This window comes from Serinus canaria, chromosome 6, assembly GCF_022539315.1.
Source record: "Serinus canaria isolate serCan28SL12 chromosome 6, serCan2020, whole genome shotgun sequence".
Lineage (NCBI taxonomy): Eukaryota > Metazoa > Chordata > Aves > Passeriformes > Fringillidae > Serinus > Serinus canaria.
Genome location: NC_066320.1, coordinates 13,904,585 through 13,923,085, shown reverse-complemented (window position 1 = coordinate 13,923,085; position 18,501 = coordinate 13,904,585). Strand labels below are relative to the sequence as shown.

The 18,501-nt window shown below is 43.3% G+C and overlaps 1 protein-coding gene across 2 annotated transcripts; it reads right to left on the bottom strand.

Moving 5' to 3' along the window:
- Nucleotides 1-11,732: 11,732 nt before the first annotated feature.
- COMTD1 (catechol-O-methyltransferase domain containing 1) lies at nucleotides 11,733-18,205 on the bottom strand. Of its 2 annotated transcripts, XM_009087475.4 has the most exons (7): nucleotides 17,964-18,130; nucleotides 16,542-16,666; nucleotides 15,432-15,537; nucleotides 14,557-14,675; nucleotides 14,240-14,294; nucleotides 12,704-12,837; nucleotides 11,733-12,130 (listed from the first exon to the last, which is right to left on the bottom strand). In XM_009087475.4, exons 1-7 carry the CDS (start codon nucleotides 18,043-18,045, stop codon nucleotides 11,978-11,980), a joined length of 774 nt encoding a protein of 257 aa, XP_009085723.1. In that variant the 5' UTR covers nucleotides 18,046-18,130; the 3' UTR covers nucleotides 11,733-11,977. The 2 variants fall into 2 exon arrangements, with proteins under 2 accessions (XP_009085723.1, XP_050832384.1); XM_050976427.1 differs by lacking the exon at nucleotides 16,542-16,666 and having other exon boundaries at nucleotides 17,964-18,205.
- Between the last annotated feature and the right edge of the window lie 296 nt (nucleotides 18,206-18,501).

The following is an 18,501-nucleotide window of genomic DNA, read 5'->3' as shown; positions in this document are numbered from 1 at the left end:
AACATTAAAAGGAAGTTTAGTGTCTTTTTCTTAATATCTCTCAAGTAAGGCTTATTGAAAATGGCTTTCAAACTAACTTTTCAACTTACACAAGCTTGTGATGTAATTGGAGTTCTGTGGTAAGGAATGTTGGTAGTTTATATAGCTCCATTTTATTAAAATATGTAAAAAGCCTTAACGATAACTTTCAGTGCCAGACAGCCTTTCCTCAGGTGTTCTGAATAAAAACCCCCACCACTTGAGATAACCAATGACCAGAGCATCGTTCTGCATCTTGTTTGTGTGAATTGTAGCATTGCATTCCTGCCTGGTACAGCTGGAGTAGGGGGTGTCTGTGTACATTGCAAGGAGACTTAATCACGCTTTCATAAATAAAAATCCTTTCACTTGAGATTATGATGCCCTGAATTTCACGAGTTACTGTCTGAGTGTCCTGAATGTTTATGCTCTTCCTGTGCTGTAGAAATTCTCCAGGTTGGTTAATTTAACCTTGCACTCTTCACGTGGTTCAACTGGGTGTGGTATATTCCTAAATGTGCCTCTTGCACACTGAAGTTGTTCAAAAGCAGGAAATTTTGAACTATTTTGGTAATAGGCCGGGAAACCTTTTGCCCCCAAGCGTTGTGACGGGTTTTTACCTTGCCCTTGGCGGTGGATAAAGGGAAGCAGCAGTAAGAGTGCTTGCTGCCCTCTAATGTCCTGTTCTGGTGTTCGGCTCATTTCTGCAACAGGCACAAATACACAATTAATCCCTGTTGGCTGCTCTCCTAGGGGAAGTAGAACCCAGCAACGAGACAGCTCATGCGCGGATGATTCAGCCCTACTTCTACCAAAGGTCCTTGTTTCCTTATCAAACCAGTGAGCAAAGACAGAAGCAATTCTATAAGGCGAGGCAGTAATGATACAACTGGCTCGCACCTGTAGCAGTAGTGTCTTAATGGCAGGTAGAAATGTTTCCTGGAACCAGCTGACAGGAAGGGAAACCCAAAGAAAAAGCGGGCTGGGTTGTTCTGTGGCATGAAAAGGCTAGGTTTATTGTAACTGGTTTTATTGTGTTTGTCAGTTTCCCTTTGCAGTGGAATGTTTCTGTTCCCAATCTGGAATAGTAATAAAAGCATAGATTATATCCATTAGTGTAGTTTGCATTCATTGTATTTACAATGGTATTGTTTCTCATTATTGTTTTGTTTCTCATTATTGTTTTTGGGCCTGCCTTTTAGTTGTGGTTTGGGTCCTTCTTTCCACATGCTGCTGGACAAACGGGAAGCAATAAACAACTGGATTTTTCTGAGCATAATGTGCAGCATCTTTTACTTCAGCTGCAAGTTTGATACAAATGCTCATGTAAAAAGAGGAAAACTTTTTTTTTTGCAAAGCAATTTCTGAGACTATGTAATTAAAGCTTATGAAAAGGCTATTAGGCAAAATGTGAGGTGTTACATACTGAGATTTGGTTCATATCTACCCTCGTGTATCTGCTGATGTTGGGAAAAGTGCTGACAGACCTTTAAAGATGGCAAGCCTGGTCTGTTTTAGCTCCAAATATTTGACCTTTACTTCAGATCTTTTTAAATGAGGTTTTCTGAGCCGAATACCACGGCAGAACGTGCAGTTCACTTGCTGGTTAACAGTAGCAATCATACCAGAAATGTTTTGTGGGTTTTTTGTGGTATATTCTTTGTCCTGGATCCGTGGGAGAAGATCCTAATGCTGAAGCAATGACGCTGTTCAAGGGTTTGGCATTCTTAACACTCACTTTTTTTTTTTTTTTTTTTGTTGTTGTTTTGTTTTTTTTTTTTTAATTTTGCCTGTTCCTGTGAGCACTGAAACACTAAATGGCTATTACAGAAACGTCCCTTGTCTCTAGCTGTGCTTCACCGCTTCAGCCCGAGTTAACCGAGCTCCGCCCGAGAGCCGGCACCGAGGGGAGAGCTGGGGTGGGTGCCCACAAGCAACCAGTGAGCTTTGCCCTCGGATTCTTAGGGGTCTGTGGTGGCATTATTAAAAATACACTTTTAAATGACTCTTTAGTACGCACACGCGGCTCCTTCGTTTAAGAAACGCTAAATTTCGCTGTGCTGTGGCTGGGGTTTGGCTGCGGCGTGGGGAGGGATGTGTTTGAGTTCTCCTGCACAGTCCCGGATATCATCCCGGCAGTTTCCGAACGAGCTTTGTTGCCAACTGACTGGTTCCTGGTGATCCACTGCAGCCCGTGCCACGGCTGGCCATGACGGATGGGGACGATCGCCCCGGGCAGGCCGGGGCCGCTCCGCCGTCGCCATCGGGGGCGCGAGCGCCCGCCCCGCGTCCGCCGCGAGCTGCGCGCGCCACCTGGCGGCCGCCGGTGGCCCCTCACGCCGCCGCTGCGCCCTCGGGAGGAGCCGCTCCTGCGGGCACCGTCCCCAGCCCACCGACCGAGGGAGGCAGTGGGAAATGATGATGGCAGCGAGCCCGAGCTCATTCTGAGAGGAAGAAATAGAATTAGAGTGGGAAAGGCCCCCCGTACGCCGCAACTCGGGATGCTGTATCCCTGCGGCTGAGACCCGGGCAGCGCCCGTGGGCTCTGACGGAGCAGGCAGCGCTGTTCTCACGGCCTGCGGCAGCTGGCTCCGGGGAGCCTCCACTCCTGGGATCCTCCACTCCACTAAACGCAATTAATTAACGCAACAAGTTGTCTTCCTGACTGCTGCTCAGCCCCTGATGTGATTGTACTTTTCTACAAGAAATCCCCAAATCTTGAGATACCTTGATTTCCAAAGAGATGTTCTGGTCACCCTTGGCTATAAGAAACACGTGCTGGCAGGAGGACAGGGCACACCAGCTGCCCAAAACCCAGCAAGCAAAGGGGAAGGATTTGAAAGGCTGCTGACTGGCGATATTCCCATGTCTGGTGGCACCAGGCTGTGTGGTGGGGCTGGACCAACGCTGTGGTGGCCAAGGACACGTTAGAAATGCGGGCACATGGCCGCAGCCCAGGGACCTCACATTGCTACAGTGTGCTTGCTCACAAACTCTTCCCCCATCACAATTAATGGTAATTTATTAATTGCAATTTATTTAATTGCAATTGATTGTAATTGCAATTGATTGTGTCAATCGACCCACTGGAGCATGGGGACAGGGAAGAGAGCCCAGCAAGTCTGCTAAGGGCCTGTCCCATGTGGATGTGGCCAGCAGTGTGCCCAGGTGGCCAAGAATGCCAATGGCATCCGGGCTTGTATGAGAAATTATATGATCAGAATAATTGGGGAAGCGATTGTCCTTCTGGGACACACCTTGAGCACTGCATCTAGTCCTGAGCCCTTCACGTCAGGAAGAGCATGAGGTGCTGGAGCACGTCCGGAGAAGGGCAACTGAGCTGGTGAAAGGTCTACAGGGTAAGTTCTATGAGGAGCAGCTGAGGGAGCTGGGGTTGTTTAGCCTGGAGAAAAAGAGGCTCAGAGGTGACTGTATCACTATCTACAAGTACTTGAAAGGAGGCTGTAGCCAGGCTTGGGTCAGCCTCTTCTCCCAGCAGAGGGGCTGTTAGAAAACTGCTGTGCAGAATATTCCAGATGAGGATGGGGAGCAGACACAATTTTTGTTTGGGCTGTTTTGTTCATGAACATACAAAATTTGTCTTTCCTGGACAAAACTGGAAGACTAGTGCATCCATGATGCTGGGTAGTCAACTGCTGCCCCAGGCTTCCCATGGCCTCTTCCTGGCTGCTGCCTCACCTTGTTCTCTTTGGGGACCCTTGCTGGTCTTTGGGGCTTTGTTTCCCTTCCAAGCAGAGCATGCAAACACCTCTTTGCCAGTTGTGTTGAACCCCTCAGCTCCTGTGGAGTCAGAAAAATGGGTGTATTTCCAGCTGCCCTGGGGCAGAGCCTGGCCCCATGCCAAATTGACAGCTGTTTTCCTTTCTCTAATTGTCAGCATGTGCTCTGGGGAGCAGGGTAGGGAGTATTTTTGCTTTCTCTTGGTGGTGGGGTGCAATGTGTTCCTTAGCTCTAACAGAAGCCTGTGCATTGTGATGGAGTGTGTAGCAGCTCTTGCTGTCATACCTGAGAGGTTCATTTGTTGGGCTGAACAGAACCAGCTTTGACAGACATTCCCTGGATGTGGCAAGCCTTCTATGCTGTCAGCTGCAGAATTTGCCCTGAGCGAGATGGCACTAGGTAAGTGTGCGTGTTTCAGGAATCAATGTTTTATGAAATGTTTTTAAGAGAACCACAATTCACAAATAGTCTTCATGGTGCTGTAATTTACTGTGGATGTAGGCTAATATTGCAGCCTTAGAAGGCTGATCTTCTTCCACTGTGTTTGAGAAAAAATTTTACTTTTGTATGTCTTCTGAAGTACCTTAGGAAATCTGCTGCAGCATTCAGTCCTGGTGCAAGACTGGTTGGCTTTTGGATGAGTTTTAACGCTTTGTAGCACAGGTCCTCTCTGCATTTAGAGCATGTGAGCTTGTGTTGAAATTGCTTGAAGCTCCCCTAGTTTAGTTTTTTTATGGCCATGATAAGGTGAGTTCATGGGTGAGCACTGATGTAGCAGTTTTGATAGCCTCTCTGCCAAGACAGCACAACCTAACCAAAACACCTTCTCTTTTTCAAAACAATCTGTCTCGGAGTCACATTTCCTAACATTTTCTGTGTGGGCAGCTGTTGCAGAGATGTACACGGAGTCCCAGAACCGTCATTAGTAGCAGCTTCTCATGGGCAGAGCTCCTCCTAACTCACAGCCCACCCCAGTGCCAGAAGAGTGAATGTGAGGTGCTTGTCCTTGGCTCTTCTCTGGTTTTGGCAAAGCATAAGCCACTGGTGAGGACAGAGAGCAGGGCTCCTAGAAAGCATGAGCCTACTGCCTTACAAACCTTTTGTGTTAGGCTGATTGTGTTTCTTGTTGATGAAACGAGATTGCCCTCATGTTTCTGTCTGGGATTTCAATAATTAAAAATATGGTGTGTCACATGTGCCTGGTCTGGTGGGTCTGGGGCACCCAGTGGCCACACTGCAGAGTGAGGCTGTGCTGTCCTTGGATGGGAATGGGTACAGGCCTGCCTTGGCCCATGGGCTGAGCTGCCTGCACAGCAGCTGGTGGGTACCTGAGGGCAGGGTTACAGGCACAAAGACCTCAGCCCGCATAGAAGCAAGGGAGAGAACAGCTGAGGAGCAGAAAAGCATTCAAAATGTAAACTTTCCAGAAGAAGAAAGGCTCTAAGTTTAATACTTTACAGAATAATTAGGGAAATCCTGTCGTATTTCTCAGTTTTTCTTTCCTTTGACTTATGGCCTTTAATCCCCCAGAGAAAAAGTACAGGGAGTTAGCTGAAATGATTGTGTTGCTGTAGCTGTCACATTCCAATTTTCTTTCATGAAGTAAGATAAACCCAAAGCAGAAAGTTAAGATACTTAAACACAGAAAAGGCAGTTGTAACTTGTGCTGGTGATTCCCTGATTTTGTCTACTTCTTTTGCTAGAGAATTGTGAGCACAGCTGCTTGGCCCTTCTGGGATCTAGGAATCTTCCATTGGTACAGACTGTCAAAAGCCAGCTATTTTCCTGTTTATAAGTTTTCAATTTATTAGCCTGAAGGCAAAAAAAGTAATATGAAACCCAATAAGGCCAGGAAGCCACATCAAAGGTTGAATGCAGAAATGTTTGATCATAAAATTAAAATCTATATTATGATGCTTACATGCAGTAGATGCTGTCAAAATTGATTGCTTGTGCAAATTTGATTAGTCTTTTGCAACATAGTCAGTGCTTAGCTTTGCAGCCTTAATCATGTAGTTTATGTAGACCTTAAATGACCTTAAATGGTTCCTCAGGTCATCAGGCAGACAGATCCTATCTACATGTCTAAAGTATTCATTAAAAGTTTATCATAGTCCGTGTCTGGAAGTTTAAATATACACCTGAACTTAAGCTTAAGCTAAAGGGTGACTCAATATATGGTGAGTGACAACACTGAAAATCAAGAAAGGAAAACTTGGTAACAGCCATCAAAGTAACCAAAGCTGCATGAGAGAGGGGTGTGAGATGGGCTTGATGGTACCTGAGACACCTTCTGTAATGACGGAAGGAATTTAGGTGCTGGGTCTGTGGGTGTTGATTAAATGTGTCTGTGCTTTTGCCTCCTTTGAGTTAGTCTTCAGTGGTATCTTGGATCAGTCTCAGAACTGTGAGGATGGTCTGATCCCATGCAGCAGTCCTTCATAGGGGCCAAGGGAGCTCAGCTTTGGTACTGTAGCACAGATGTTCTACAGGACACCTTATGGGGTCTTGATGGTCCTCCTGACCTGAGGAGAGGGACTACTCCCAGTTGGTGGGAATACCTCCCAAGAAATGACTGTGCCTAAAATCCACAATAACTGGGGGAAGACCCAGAGGTGGTGATACGGAAGCTGGCTCTAAACATCTGTGGAGAAACTCCAGATTTTTGTGCAGGAATAATTTTGTCAGGACTTTGACCTAGTGTGTTTTGTTTTATAATTGTACTTTGATAGTGAATTAATGCTTCTTTTCACTGGGGATGTCTTTGAGGCTCACTGGAACATAATCTAGTCCTGCTGCTTAAAGGAAACCATGGAGGTCTCTGCTTTTTCTTTCAGGTTGTGTTAATCTCTTTGGTATAATGCATCATGGCACAGTAGTTGCACAGTTAACTGTGGCTTTCTGCTTTGGAATGACCCCACTCATTACACTATAGAGAAAAGATGGATTAAATGTCTTGGGAGAGCATTTTACACAGCTGACATTTAGATGGCTGGAGGATGTTGAAGGTGACACTGGAAATGACATGCCAAAACTCTGCTGATGTGCCCAGGAAGCTGAGGAGACATTGGTAGCTGGGTGGAAGCTGGTGAAGGCACCTGAGGGACCCTTTTTCACCTGTTTGTGGGTTTGAACATTGCCAGAGGTGGAGACAGATATGTGTCCCTCCACATAGAGCAGCAGAGAGATCTCATTGCCCACTCCCTCCCTGACCCCGTGTAGTCTTTACAGCTCTGCTTGAATCCAAAGGTGTCCATTGTTGTCTGACAAACCTTTCCAGTTCTGCTCATGCAGTTGTTTGTGCTCCTTGGCTGTCCAGGTTTTGATTTGTAGCAGATATCAGCAGCATTGACTTCTGGCAGGGAGATGGAAAAATACACACCTTATGAAGTAAACATTGAGAGCTGTGAGCCACAGCCTGTGTGGATTTCGCTGTTGCAAGAAAAAGGGTAGGACATGGAACACAGGGTAAAAATAATGCTCAAAATCAGCATTTTTGAGCTAAGTATTGTAGGTGTTTTGGGTCTTTTCTGGTTGCTTGCTTGCTTTCTTTCGGTTGGTTGGTTTTGGATTTTTTTTGCTATTCTAAGGAGTTACATGCTTTGCTTACCTTTAAAAGTAAACTCCTAATATTTGCTTCCTAAAACCCTACACAACAAAAGATACAAGGTGACATCATGGACAAACACAAGGTTCCTTAAAAATAAGCCTAAATTTTACCTGCAGCTGTTATTTCTATTTGAATTTGCAGGCATCCATTTCCCTTATTTTGAAGGTTTCTTTGCACCTGCTTTAAAATGCATTTGTCTCTTTTAGATTTTGTGGGTTTTTTTTTTTTTTTTTTTTTTTTTTTTTTTGGTGGCTTGTTTGCTTTTGTTTTCATGCTGGAAGAATCCCCCTTTTCTGTTGCTGGGTGTTTGGCTGTTGTACTACAGGACAGTGACATCTGGGCCATAACCCTACAGACTTCTCTGGCCATACCACATGACATGACAGCCTGGGTATCCTGTGAACCAGTCCTCTTTGAGAGTGGATTTCTTCTGTTGATGTTTTGTATTTGTGGATTTGATTAAAATTCTTGGCATTGTGAATGTACAGGAGGGCTTTTTCTTGGGTAATGAATGCTGTGGTGGTGTGTGGGCATGCAGTATTTAGGTATTGCATTTACTTGTGACAGCAGCAATAACACTTTCTCATTAACTATCTTCTGAAATCTAATTTCATGATGTCAAAAAGTTACTACTTTCATCTCACCAATATAACCCAAGTCCCTACCCCAGCATAACTCAAACGGTTGCTGGAAAAATGCACAGTCTCTTGGTTTTTAGTAGGTGAATAGGAATAAAATTATGAGCCTTTAAACTAAATAATAATTTTTTCCATGTAGCCTGAGATCTGTTCAATCAATAATCTTTCTGCTAACTCTGGGGAGAATTTTAGTTGCCTCCATAAAATGTTTTAATTATTTAAAATCATAAAATATAAGTAGGCACAATTTGCTTGGAACTCATTAGGGAAATATATGAATAAAAAGAAAAGATAATGTTTGCTTCTGCATTAATTTAAAGCAGTCTCTAAAATATGAAATTTAATCCTGGAAAGCAGTGACTTATCATCAATGTTTATTTTTCTTATAATCAGAGTAAATATTAAAGCAGCTAGTTATGTGGTTATACCTACAGTATTGCACTGAGCCAAAAGGAAGATAAATAACTTGTCTGAAATCTCCCATTCATTTCCCTTTTTGCAGGTTTTATGTTTGTTAATTTCCTTTTTCAAAACATTGCTTCAGAAATTATTATAAAACAGGTGACTTGGAAATCATGAGTAGCTGCAAATGCATGAGGCCAATTTTGTGTGATTAGAATTATGGAGAGGTAATGCTTTATACTTGTGCAGAGCCTTTTCATCTAGTGCAGATCACTGGCACAATATGCAGCAGCAGAGAAATGCCACAGCCCTGGGAAAAGGCTTAGCAGACCAGAGAGCAGAGCAAGCCATGAGTTAGGAAACAAAAGAATTTCTTTAAGCTTCTCTGAAGAAACTTCAGTGCTCACTGTGGCAGGAAATGCTCATTTGCAGCTCTTAGGTGTGCAGAGAGGGAAAAAGCAGCTTTGTCCTTCTCTCGCTCAATACTTCTTTGGGATGTCATCAGCAATCCCTTCCCAAAAGATGCTTCTTGTTGTATTTGTGATTCCCACATTTTCATTCTGGGAAGGCCATGGTAGTGATGCCTCTCCCATTAAAATGGAATAAGCTTTAAAATCAAGTTCCTTTCCCTGTCACCCATGTAAATATCATACCAGACCATTTTGAATGTGTGTCTGGAGCAGGGACTCAGATACTTAATCAGCAGCTAGGATTACATGCTTTAATTCTCATGGTGGCTTCTGGGAGTTACCACACTAGGGGGTATTTTTTTTCATTGTTGTTGTCATTCTTTTCTGTTTAATGGCCATCCTTCAGCCCCATTTGCTTCTGAGCAACTCCCAGCTGTACATTTGTCACCTGTGTTGGCTGGGATCCTCTCTTGCAAGCAGAAGTGATGTTGGTGTTGCAGGAACAGCTGGGCTGGGGGGGGTTTGGGCAACAGCTGTGCCCCTGGGTCAGCTCTTCTCCTGGGGCAGAAAATCCTGAGCCTCTGCAGTAGCTCAGGCAGGTGTATTGCCTGAGAGGGGTGAGCAGACCCACGAGCTTCCATACCTGGCATCTCCATTAGAGAGAGACAAAGACTTGCCACTGCGTTATTGGGTGGCCCATTCTCATCAGCTAATGGAAGTCTAAATTCTCATTGCCCCACAAATTCCCCATAGCTGATTCACCACTTGAATTAAACCCTGATTATATATTATCAGCAGTCATTTCATAGTAAGGTTGAAGGATCAAATGCAGTTAGCAGTGATGAATTCCAGATGTGCAGGACAGAAGCCTGAAAGAGAAGGCCAGTTTCTGAGTGACTACAAGATAGAGTAATGTATTCTAAATATTTGATTCAATTAAGCTTCCTTCTGCTCTTTGTTTCCACTTACAGATGGCTCATCAATCTATAGTTTAGGGACACATTGCTATTCTTTCTAATGGTAATTAGGTGATCAGGATGGAGACAGGTTTGATGAAATACTCACACTATGATCTGCATATTTAAAATACGAGCCCAAAGCAGAGGCAAAACGATAGCTGGCTGCTGCACATGGCTTTAGCCTCAGGCACTTGATAGGCCTTCCTTTAGCACAGGTAATGGGGACTGTGCTAGATCCCACCACAGAAAGAATAGCTATTTTTTAATTATTCAACTATGAGTGCTTGTATCTGTATTCAACTATGAGTGCTTGAACAGCTTCTAGCTTGCTCATGTTTATCACCTGCTAGCCTCTAAAAGCAGGAACATTTGAGAAGATACCCCTGCTGTTAAAGTGTCCCATTTTGTGTTTTTAACATGTTGTGTTTAGGATTCTTTAGGTATCTACTGACAAAGTAAAACTGTAAAGTAGAACGTGGCCAGAAGCTCTGCATGCAAATGTGTAATGATCCTGTACCCTCCTTTATCCACTCCATCTGGGAGCTGTTATAGCCACTAAAAATTTAATAAGGTATAATTTCTTTTATGCAGAGAAGATATTTGAGGAGTGCAGAGGTTTGAAGCTCTGAGGGTAAATCTGTACTCAGAAAAATAAATTGGGCAAACTTCATACCCTATTTAAATTCTCATTTAAGGGCAACATGCACCTTGTCCTGGCCTTCTCCCAGACATGGATTTTGCAGTCAGTCCTCAATTAAGCAGATCCTGATATGCTTTGCTGAATCAGGGTTTTAAGTGGAAGTGACAGAAATAGAATTGAGATCTCTTCAGTCATAACCCTACTCTGCAGCCATCAGGCAATACTTCCTTCCTTCATTGCTCTCTACTGCAGTATGCTATGGCAAGTGTCTGAGACAGTCAAGAGCCATGCTCTGAACTTCTGCCCCTTACCAGAACCCAAGCCATTCAGCTGAAATTTCAAAAATAGAAGCCAAGTATACAGTCTTAAACATTCTGAGGCAAGAAATCTTTGTCCCTCAGTGTCTCGAGTCATTCAAGTGCACTGTTTAAGCAAATGGACAAAGTATTCTCTTAGTTCTGATACAGCTTCCCTTCAGGATGTCAACAAAACTGAACATCTCTCTCCTCTATACATATGATACCCAGTGTTATCAGTCCCCCAAAACAGTTACCAGTGAAGCTTTTGCTTCTAAAATCCTACTTTCAGTTCCTTATTTAATAAATTTTTATCTGTACTAAAGAATTGCAGGCTGAAATTTTGTTACATGCTGCCTAGGGAAGGGAATCTCTGTTTGCAATAACAGTTTGAACAGCCAGTTCACAGCTGTGTTGCATCCTCATACAATCAGAATCCTTCCACAGGCTTGCACCAATACTCTGTGCTTGCATCTTTCTAGGAAACAAGCATCTAGGAAGTTGCTTCTTTGAGGGGGCAAGGGGGAGGGATGCAGGAAAGAGGGAGAATTATTTTGGTTTACTTCTTGCCCATTTGCTTTTCCTCATACTGACTTTAAAAAAAAATCTATCTGCACTGTTACCTAGGCTAAAGAAATCCAGTTCTTGTGCAAAAAGGTTTTAGAGAATACAGTTACTGTATTGCGAATACTGTTTGTCCTTTGGCAAGCTTTTAAAAACAACTTTTTTTTTTTTCAGATGATGTCTTTTTGAGGCTTGCTCTGTAGTATCCTTCAAAGATAAAGAATGACTTATAATCTTTTTAGTCTGAGAAAGCTAGCAATCTCCTTGATGTCATTTCATTAAAAATCCATTTTTCTATTATGGCTATAAACATTAATAAACTGCACTTCTTTTACTTTTGATGGTACTGACTGATTATTCTGCTGCTCAAGAGGCTCTTCTAGGACAGAAAATTACTTTGTTGTATTAAGGCACTTGGACGATCCATAGAGGGAGATTTTTTTAACCACTGTCCTGCAAGGACAATTTCACATAAGTTTATTTCCTTTATTACAATTAAAGTAAGAAACCGTAGTTGATCTCATAATAAATCTCTCTTCTTTACTTAGTTGCCCTTAGGATTCAGCTGCTTCTAAAGTCTACTTTCCCAGGCTATGCTATCCAGTGGAGATATAGGTTAAATTGAATTTTTGATACTGTTCCACCTCCATTTTTCCTGATGATGTGATTGATATTTCTCATCTGCTGGGCTTCCTTGAGTTACAACTTGAATGCTAATGTGACTCCATCTCCCACTGGGAGCATGCTGATATTGACACGTGCATCTCTGAGAAGCTTCTCATTGAGGCGGTGGATACTCTGCGCTGCCAAGTCATCCTTCCTTGGTTTTAGCACCTTTCCATTCCAAAAGACCTATTGAAAAAAGAAATATGATGCACCTCCTTTGTTCTAATATGGTCCTTGGACCACAATGGAAGCTTTGGAAAAGTTCCTGTATATTTCTTATAGATTGATATTATTTGTTATATTTCAGATGTCTAATGGTCTCTGACATGGAACTCTCAAAAGTAAGCGGGACTGAGAGTCCACAGAACTTGCTAATTGTATTTCTACTGTAGATTTGAAGGCAAAAATCAAAAAATATGTCTTTAAATATAGGTTTTTCAAGAGCTCCTATTTGGCTGCCACCATAACCCCAAAGGTACCTGAAGTTTAATATCCTTTGTTTCTTTTAAAGTAGTTAATTAATAACTTCTTAATAGTTACTGATTACAAGTGCTACTCTTGATCTTGTGTAAGTACTGTACATAGGCTACATGACAAACAAGAATAATACACAGCATTCTCGGTAATTGATAACAAAAAAAATTCTATGTTTTCTATTAGTGTTTTAAATAGCCTTCTTAAAGAGTTTATGTTGAATTTTCTTTTTGATTGTGTTATGTGTAACTGCCTGTGCATTACCATCAGAACTGCAGTACTTACATTATCAATAGCTATTATTCCCCCTTTCTTTATGAGGTGCAAGCATTTTTCATAGTACTCATTGTAGCTTTCTTTGTCGGCATCAATGAAAGCGAAGTCAAAGGTTTCCGCTTCTCCACTGGCCAACAGTTCATCTAGATGAGCGACACAGTGAGTTGTTATACCCTGGTTAGTGATGTGTAGGAGGAAGTAATCCATTTGTGTCAAAGCTCTCATTAAATGTTTTCTGCTGCCTTGATCAGGCAGCCTATTCCTCCACAGGTAATTACTAGAAAAGCTTATCCCACAGAAACCAATCTAGACATTATGTATGCCATAAAACACGCAGTTACTGAGATCTGCATGCTTAGGAGTTTGTGGAGTAGCTCCAAACCTGAAGGATACAGCTGAAACTACTGAAAGGTACAGCAAAAACAAGTCAAGCACTTTGAAATTGGACATAGTCTACACCTTCAGCTTTTTTTCAGCTAAGAAGTGTTTTCTTGAGTGGATTAGAATTTTTCTCATTTTATGAACAGGTTCTAAATGCTAATCTCTGCTTGCAGATCAAGGGCCATGACACAGGTCATGCTCAAACCCTGCCAGAGATATTTACAGCAAAAAACTGCTGTAAGTAGTCCCTGTCTGGGCCAAGGCAAGTAGAATTCAGTTTTAAGTTCTCCTAAACAGATTTCTTGACTGAGAGTTCCAAATTGCCAGTTTCAGAGGAGTTGATTTCTGTCTCCTAAGGTACTCTGACACCCCTCTAACTCACCCTTAGTCTCTGTCAGCAGAAGATCTTTCTATCTGAAGCAATGCCTGGACAAAGCATTGCTTTGATAGACTTCAAGGAGTGTGCATAGCAGTAAACTGCCTGTATTTGCCTCTAGAAAGGATGGGTTTGAAAGTAGTACAAGGTTATCAGTGGATCTGTGGATCCACCAAATACCTTTGCTGGAAACCTTCTGCATCAACAATCCTAGAAAATGTATTGCATTTTCAGAACATTTATTAGTATTTCCTCTGCCCCACATTTTCTCTTTCCTTGAATGAGAAAAGTCATTGCCTCACTAATGGCCTTGCATGCTTTTGGCACATCCTAATTTGAATTTCTCTGAATACAACTCAGCTTAAGTAAATTATATTAGCTTCTGAATTTTTTCTGCACCTCAGCCCTTTCAGGGAACTCTTCCTCTCTTAACAAAGGAATACTTGCTTAGAATGGACAATGCTAAGAGAAATTTGGCTTTGTTTGATTAATTTAATCAGCTTTCCAGAAGCAGTATAGTATTTGATAAATTAAACAAAGTGATGGACAGGACAGGTGAGTGACCAGTACAGCCAACAACACAGGACAAGCATTTTCTTCCTCTCTCCTAGTAGGTACGAAAACTGTGAACTCCTAAAGATTTTTACTTTTTAATATAAGAGAAGCTGCCTCCCTATTAGCAAAAGAGATCACATTCACAACCATATTTGGTCTTAAATTTCATCACTATTGCATCCCTCTTCTATTTCCAGGGAAGGGGAAACAGTCTGCTATTTCAGGTTACTTACCAAGCGTTTGAATTGCTGGCTTAATCCGCAGGTCAATTTTATGCTCTACTCCTGCCTAAGATGAAAAAGAACAGTGTTGATAAAAGTGGTCAAGAAATAACCTGTTAGTAGGCTGTACTCAGGGAGTGACTGGGGTTCAGATAGTTTTCCTACTATTTCTGGATTCCAAACACCACTTATTTTTCTTCCCAAACAGAACTCAATCAGCCTCCTTTAATGGTAACAATATTTCTGTGTGAATTTGCAAGTCTAAAATAACAAAATCTCTTCACATGTAAAGCCAGCTGTCTCCATTGTGTACAGGAGATGCTGCTCACCTCCTTCCACAGCGGCCTTCCAATTTTGGCATAGTCCTCATTTATATCACAGGCAATAACTCGACCATCATCTGGCAGGACAAGTGCCATACTCAAGGCATTATAACCTGTGAACACACCTAGGAAAATCATAAGACACGTCAACACATTGTATTGTGGAAAAAAGGTTACAGGGCTCTCTTTAGGAATAAAATCCCCAAAGGAATCAAGGATGGCAATTTGTTAATGGACAGTAAAGATTTTTCATTTTTCCTTCCATTTTAATGTAATGGTATGTTGAGAAGTTTTTTTTTTTTAGCAAACTTCAACGTTAGTTTTTCCCAAAAGGCTCATGGACAGACAAGGCAGAGTCCGGTCTTGAATGTATAACCCAGAGAGACTGGATCAGCAGCAAAATACCAGGAATTGTAACAGCCAGGCCAAGAATGAAGATGGTGGGAACCCATACCTGGCTGCTCAGCATCAGTCTGTCTTTTTACCCATCCTTGTAATATGGGTGTGTCAAGCAAAGTGGATTTGCTACAGGGCCTGTGCAGCAAAAGATCTTTTTCTAGCAAGAAAGGGATACAGGAAGGAGAGAATACACTCTGTCCTGCAACTGTTGAAGACTCAAGAGATCTATGTTGCTCAGTTTTTTAGATTGCCTCAGAACGGATCAGCCATTCATGCTCAGATGCCAGAACTACTTAATGCACAGTTAGACAAAGTGGCAACCAGGCGCAAATCAGATACTCCTTTTCATGCTGTAGTTTGCCGACCTGTTTCTTGACAGTTATGCAGTACCTTCCTGTATTTGGATATTTTATGTTAAACATGGCTGCTATTTGGAGAGTGATAGTCAAGAGTTTTATTTTACTACAAAGGGACACTCTTACCTATTTCAATAACTTTCTTGGCTTTAATGAGTTTGGCCAAATTTGCCATAAGCTGAGCCTCCTCAGAGGACACCATCATTCTGCCATGGGGATGATCAGCAGTGAGCTAGGAAAGGGAAAAAAACATATCACATCAAACAAAAACCAAATCTACCAAACCAATATCCTAAAGAAAAAAAACCCAGTGAAACTCCAGGAAAAACAGACGCCTCTGTCTTCTTATAGATCTTTTTGTGGATGGAGCTAGATGGAGCCATATATGAGCCAGAAATTGGCTTGAATTTAACTATAAATAAGATGGATGTTATGTGTGTCGTAAGTAGTGGATATTCAAAGCAGTAATATGCACCAAAATTACCATGGCTGTGGCAAATGCAGCAATACTTGTAACTAAATGAAGAATCACAGAGGAACTTTGACCGTGAAAGTCCTTTATTTCTATGAATTTGCATAAACAGATGCACTTCCTTTAAGATGTGTAGAATGCTTTAATGAACTGCTAGGTTCATCTCTGCCAAAGGTCAGACCACGTAGTCCAAGCTACACAATAGAAACTTGGAGAATCTGTGCCCGTCCTAGGGTGGAAGGGCTCTTGGCACTGAGGAATGGGCAGTGAGAGAAGCAGGACTGTGCCACGACAGTTAAAGGGAAAGTGTATCTTCCTATTTCCTTTCTTCTGCTAGGGATCATTCCAATAAACCTGTTCCAGCAGTTAGCATTTAATTTCTTTTATACAAGAGCAGTTTGTCTCACCTAAAATGACTCAAACCTGAGTCAGGATATCTGGTCTCATCTCTGACACTGGAGCCTGATGGAAGACATCACCTCTCTGAGCTACAGGTTCCTTATATGCCAACCAAAGTGAACGGAAGTCATTTGTTCAAGTCCAAATCAAATGCAGCCCTGACACATGGCCTTGGGAGCCGAGGAGAGAAAAACATGTCTACAATGTATGCCAATACTATTAAACGGTCTTGTAGGTAGCCCTGAACATAGATGAGTCTTTAAAAAACCCCTTTAGTGGGTATGCAAATGAGATGGAGGAGGGAAATGCTGAACTGCTGGGACCAGGATCCCAGCAGTTCAGGATGAAGTGTGGGTGATACTGACCAGACGCAGCTTCTTTAGAATTGGATGTTCCCGCAAAGAGTGATCCAGTATGTATTGCCGGAGAGGACTATTTTTCCTGATCATACCATTTGGGGTCCCAAAAATTAAAGAAGGGTATCTTTTACCTACCAAAATATAAGTAATAAGAACTTTTACACTTTTCAGTTATTGCCATTCTAAATAAAGTAAACTAAAAAATATTGAAGTATTACCAAAGGTTAAAAAGTTCTCCGCTCTAAAATACCCATGAAAATGGAAAATGCAACATAGCTGGACAACCAGGTGGACTATAATTTTTTTTTCCCCTTCTCCTTTTTAGTCTCTAAGATGTCCAGTCCAGGCCTCCAAAGGCTGAAAGGGAAAGGCTTCAGTACCGTGTTGTTCAGTGGCCAGTGTGATGGTTACAAACTGCCATAATCTTACAGGAAAAGTAACCCCATCAAAACTAAAACGGCAAGTTTAAAGAGAGATACATGAATGAGGTGCACAATTTTGTAAGTCTGTGGTCCTTCTTTTGCAGATAAATAGAGGCCACCAGGCTTTGACACCATCAGCTGATGTGTCTTCTCAGACCCTGTGCTCTCCTCATGATGCTGTCCTGCCCTCCAGCCAGGGGAAATGTGGTATTGCAAAATGCCTTCTTTAGCATGAAACCAATATGCAGACAAAGTAGGAACTGAAAGCTGAAATTTTAGTACATGTCTACTCAAACACAGAACTGACTGCAGCTTTCATGCCCAATGTTTCTTTTACCAAATGGATTAACTATGTTGAACAAATAACAACAAATTAATTTCCACATCTCCTGGTAGTTGTTTGCTACGACAGAACGCTTTTATTTCGAGGGGTTTATTTTTTGTTAATGGTTCTATTTTATAGACGATCACGCCGAGATGTAAATTATTTCAACAACTTGCCTTAAATCAAAGATTAAGTAAGTGTCCGAGTTACAAACCCAACACCAGTCTCCTTCCCCTCCCGGATCGCGGGCTCGTTTTTCCGGGGCCCCCGGGGAATGAAAGCGAAACTGCTACCAGAACAATGCTGTGCGCAAGGACCACACCCCGGCCTTTCCGGGCTGGCCGAACAAATGCAGGCAGGGGACCGGGCGGGGAGCGTGTCCTCCCTTTCGCTGGACTTTGTCCTGGCCCCACACTGCGGTCGCACTGGATCACAGGGAGCGGCCTGGGCTTTAGGAACATCATTGTATTTACTGCAGCAGCTCAGCAAAATAAATCTCTGCCCGAACGGCAGCCCCAAGGGGTCTGCTCCCTGACGGCCACACCCGGGACTCCTGCCCGCCCTGGGAGGGACCTGCCGGGCGCTGCGGTTCCCGTCCCGTCCCGTCCCCGGTGGGGACACGAGGAAGGCGCAGCCTTCACGTCTCCGTGTATGTGGCACGGCTTGGGGCGCGCCGCTTACCTGCAAGCACACCCGTGGCAAAGGCGACACCCAGCATCGCCGTCCCCACGGCCACTTCTTTGGGCACGCTGAGAAGCGGCATTTTGGAGCCTGCAGCGAGGGGAGCGGCGGCGCTGGGCGGTGCGGCGCGGTGCGGTGCGGTGCGCTCCGCCTGCCCGGGAGGGCGGAGCCGCGCTGCCCGTGGGTGGCGGCCCGGCGGCTTCGGTTCGTCTTGCGGGCCATTAGGGTCCCCGCTTCCCGATGTGCCGGATACTGGGCTCGGCTGGGGTGGCGAGAGGGTGGGTCATCCGCGGGAGGTGTGCGCCTTCCTCTCGGTGACATATTCGGGTGGGGTGCGTAAAGTGATAAAGACAGCACTCAGGATTCGTGCCACCACCTCCTCAGAGGCTGGTTCTGGTACAACTTCGCTGCACTCTTCGTGTTAAAACACCAAGTGTGCTCGTAATGGGCTCTCATGGAGGAGCTTTTCACAGAAATATGCTCGTAAGAGGCTTGGTACTTCAACTAGCCCGGGAAGTGAGTTCTCTCCTTCCCCTAG

Excerpts from the sequence above, each read along its gene's own strand:
- COMTD1 (XM_050976427.1), bottom strand. The coding sequence starts at position 18,185 with ATGGCCCGCAAGACGAACCGAAGCCGCCGGGCCGCCACCCACGGGCAG. Across the intron at positions 14,676-15,431 it reads CAAGAAAGTTATTGAAATAG|GTGTGTTCACAGGTTATAAT; the intron begins GTAAGAGTGTCC and ends TGATTTTCCTAG. Across the intron at positions 12,838-14,239 it reads GCCAGCAATTCAAACGCTTG|ATGAACTGTTGGCCAGTGGA; the intron begins GTAAGTAACCTG and ends TCGCTCATCTAG.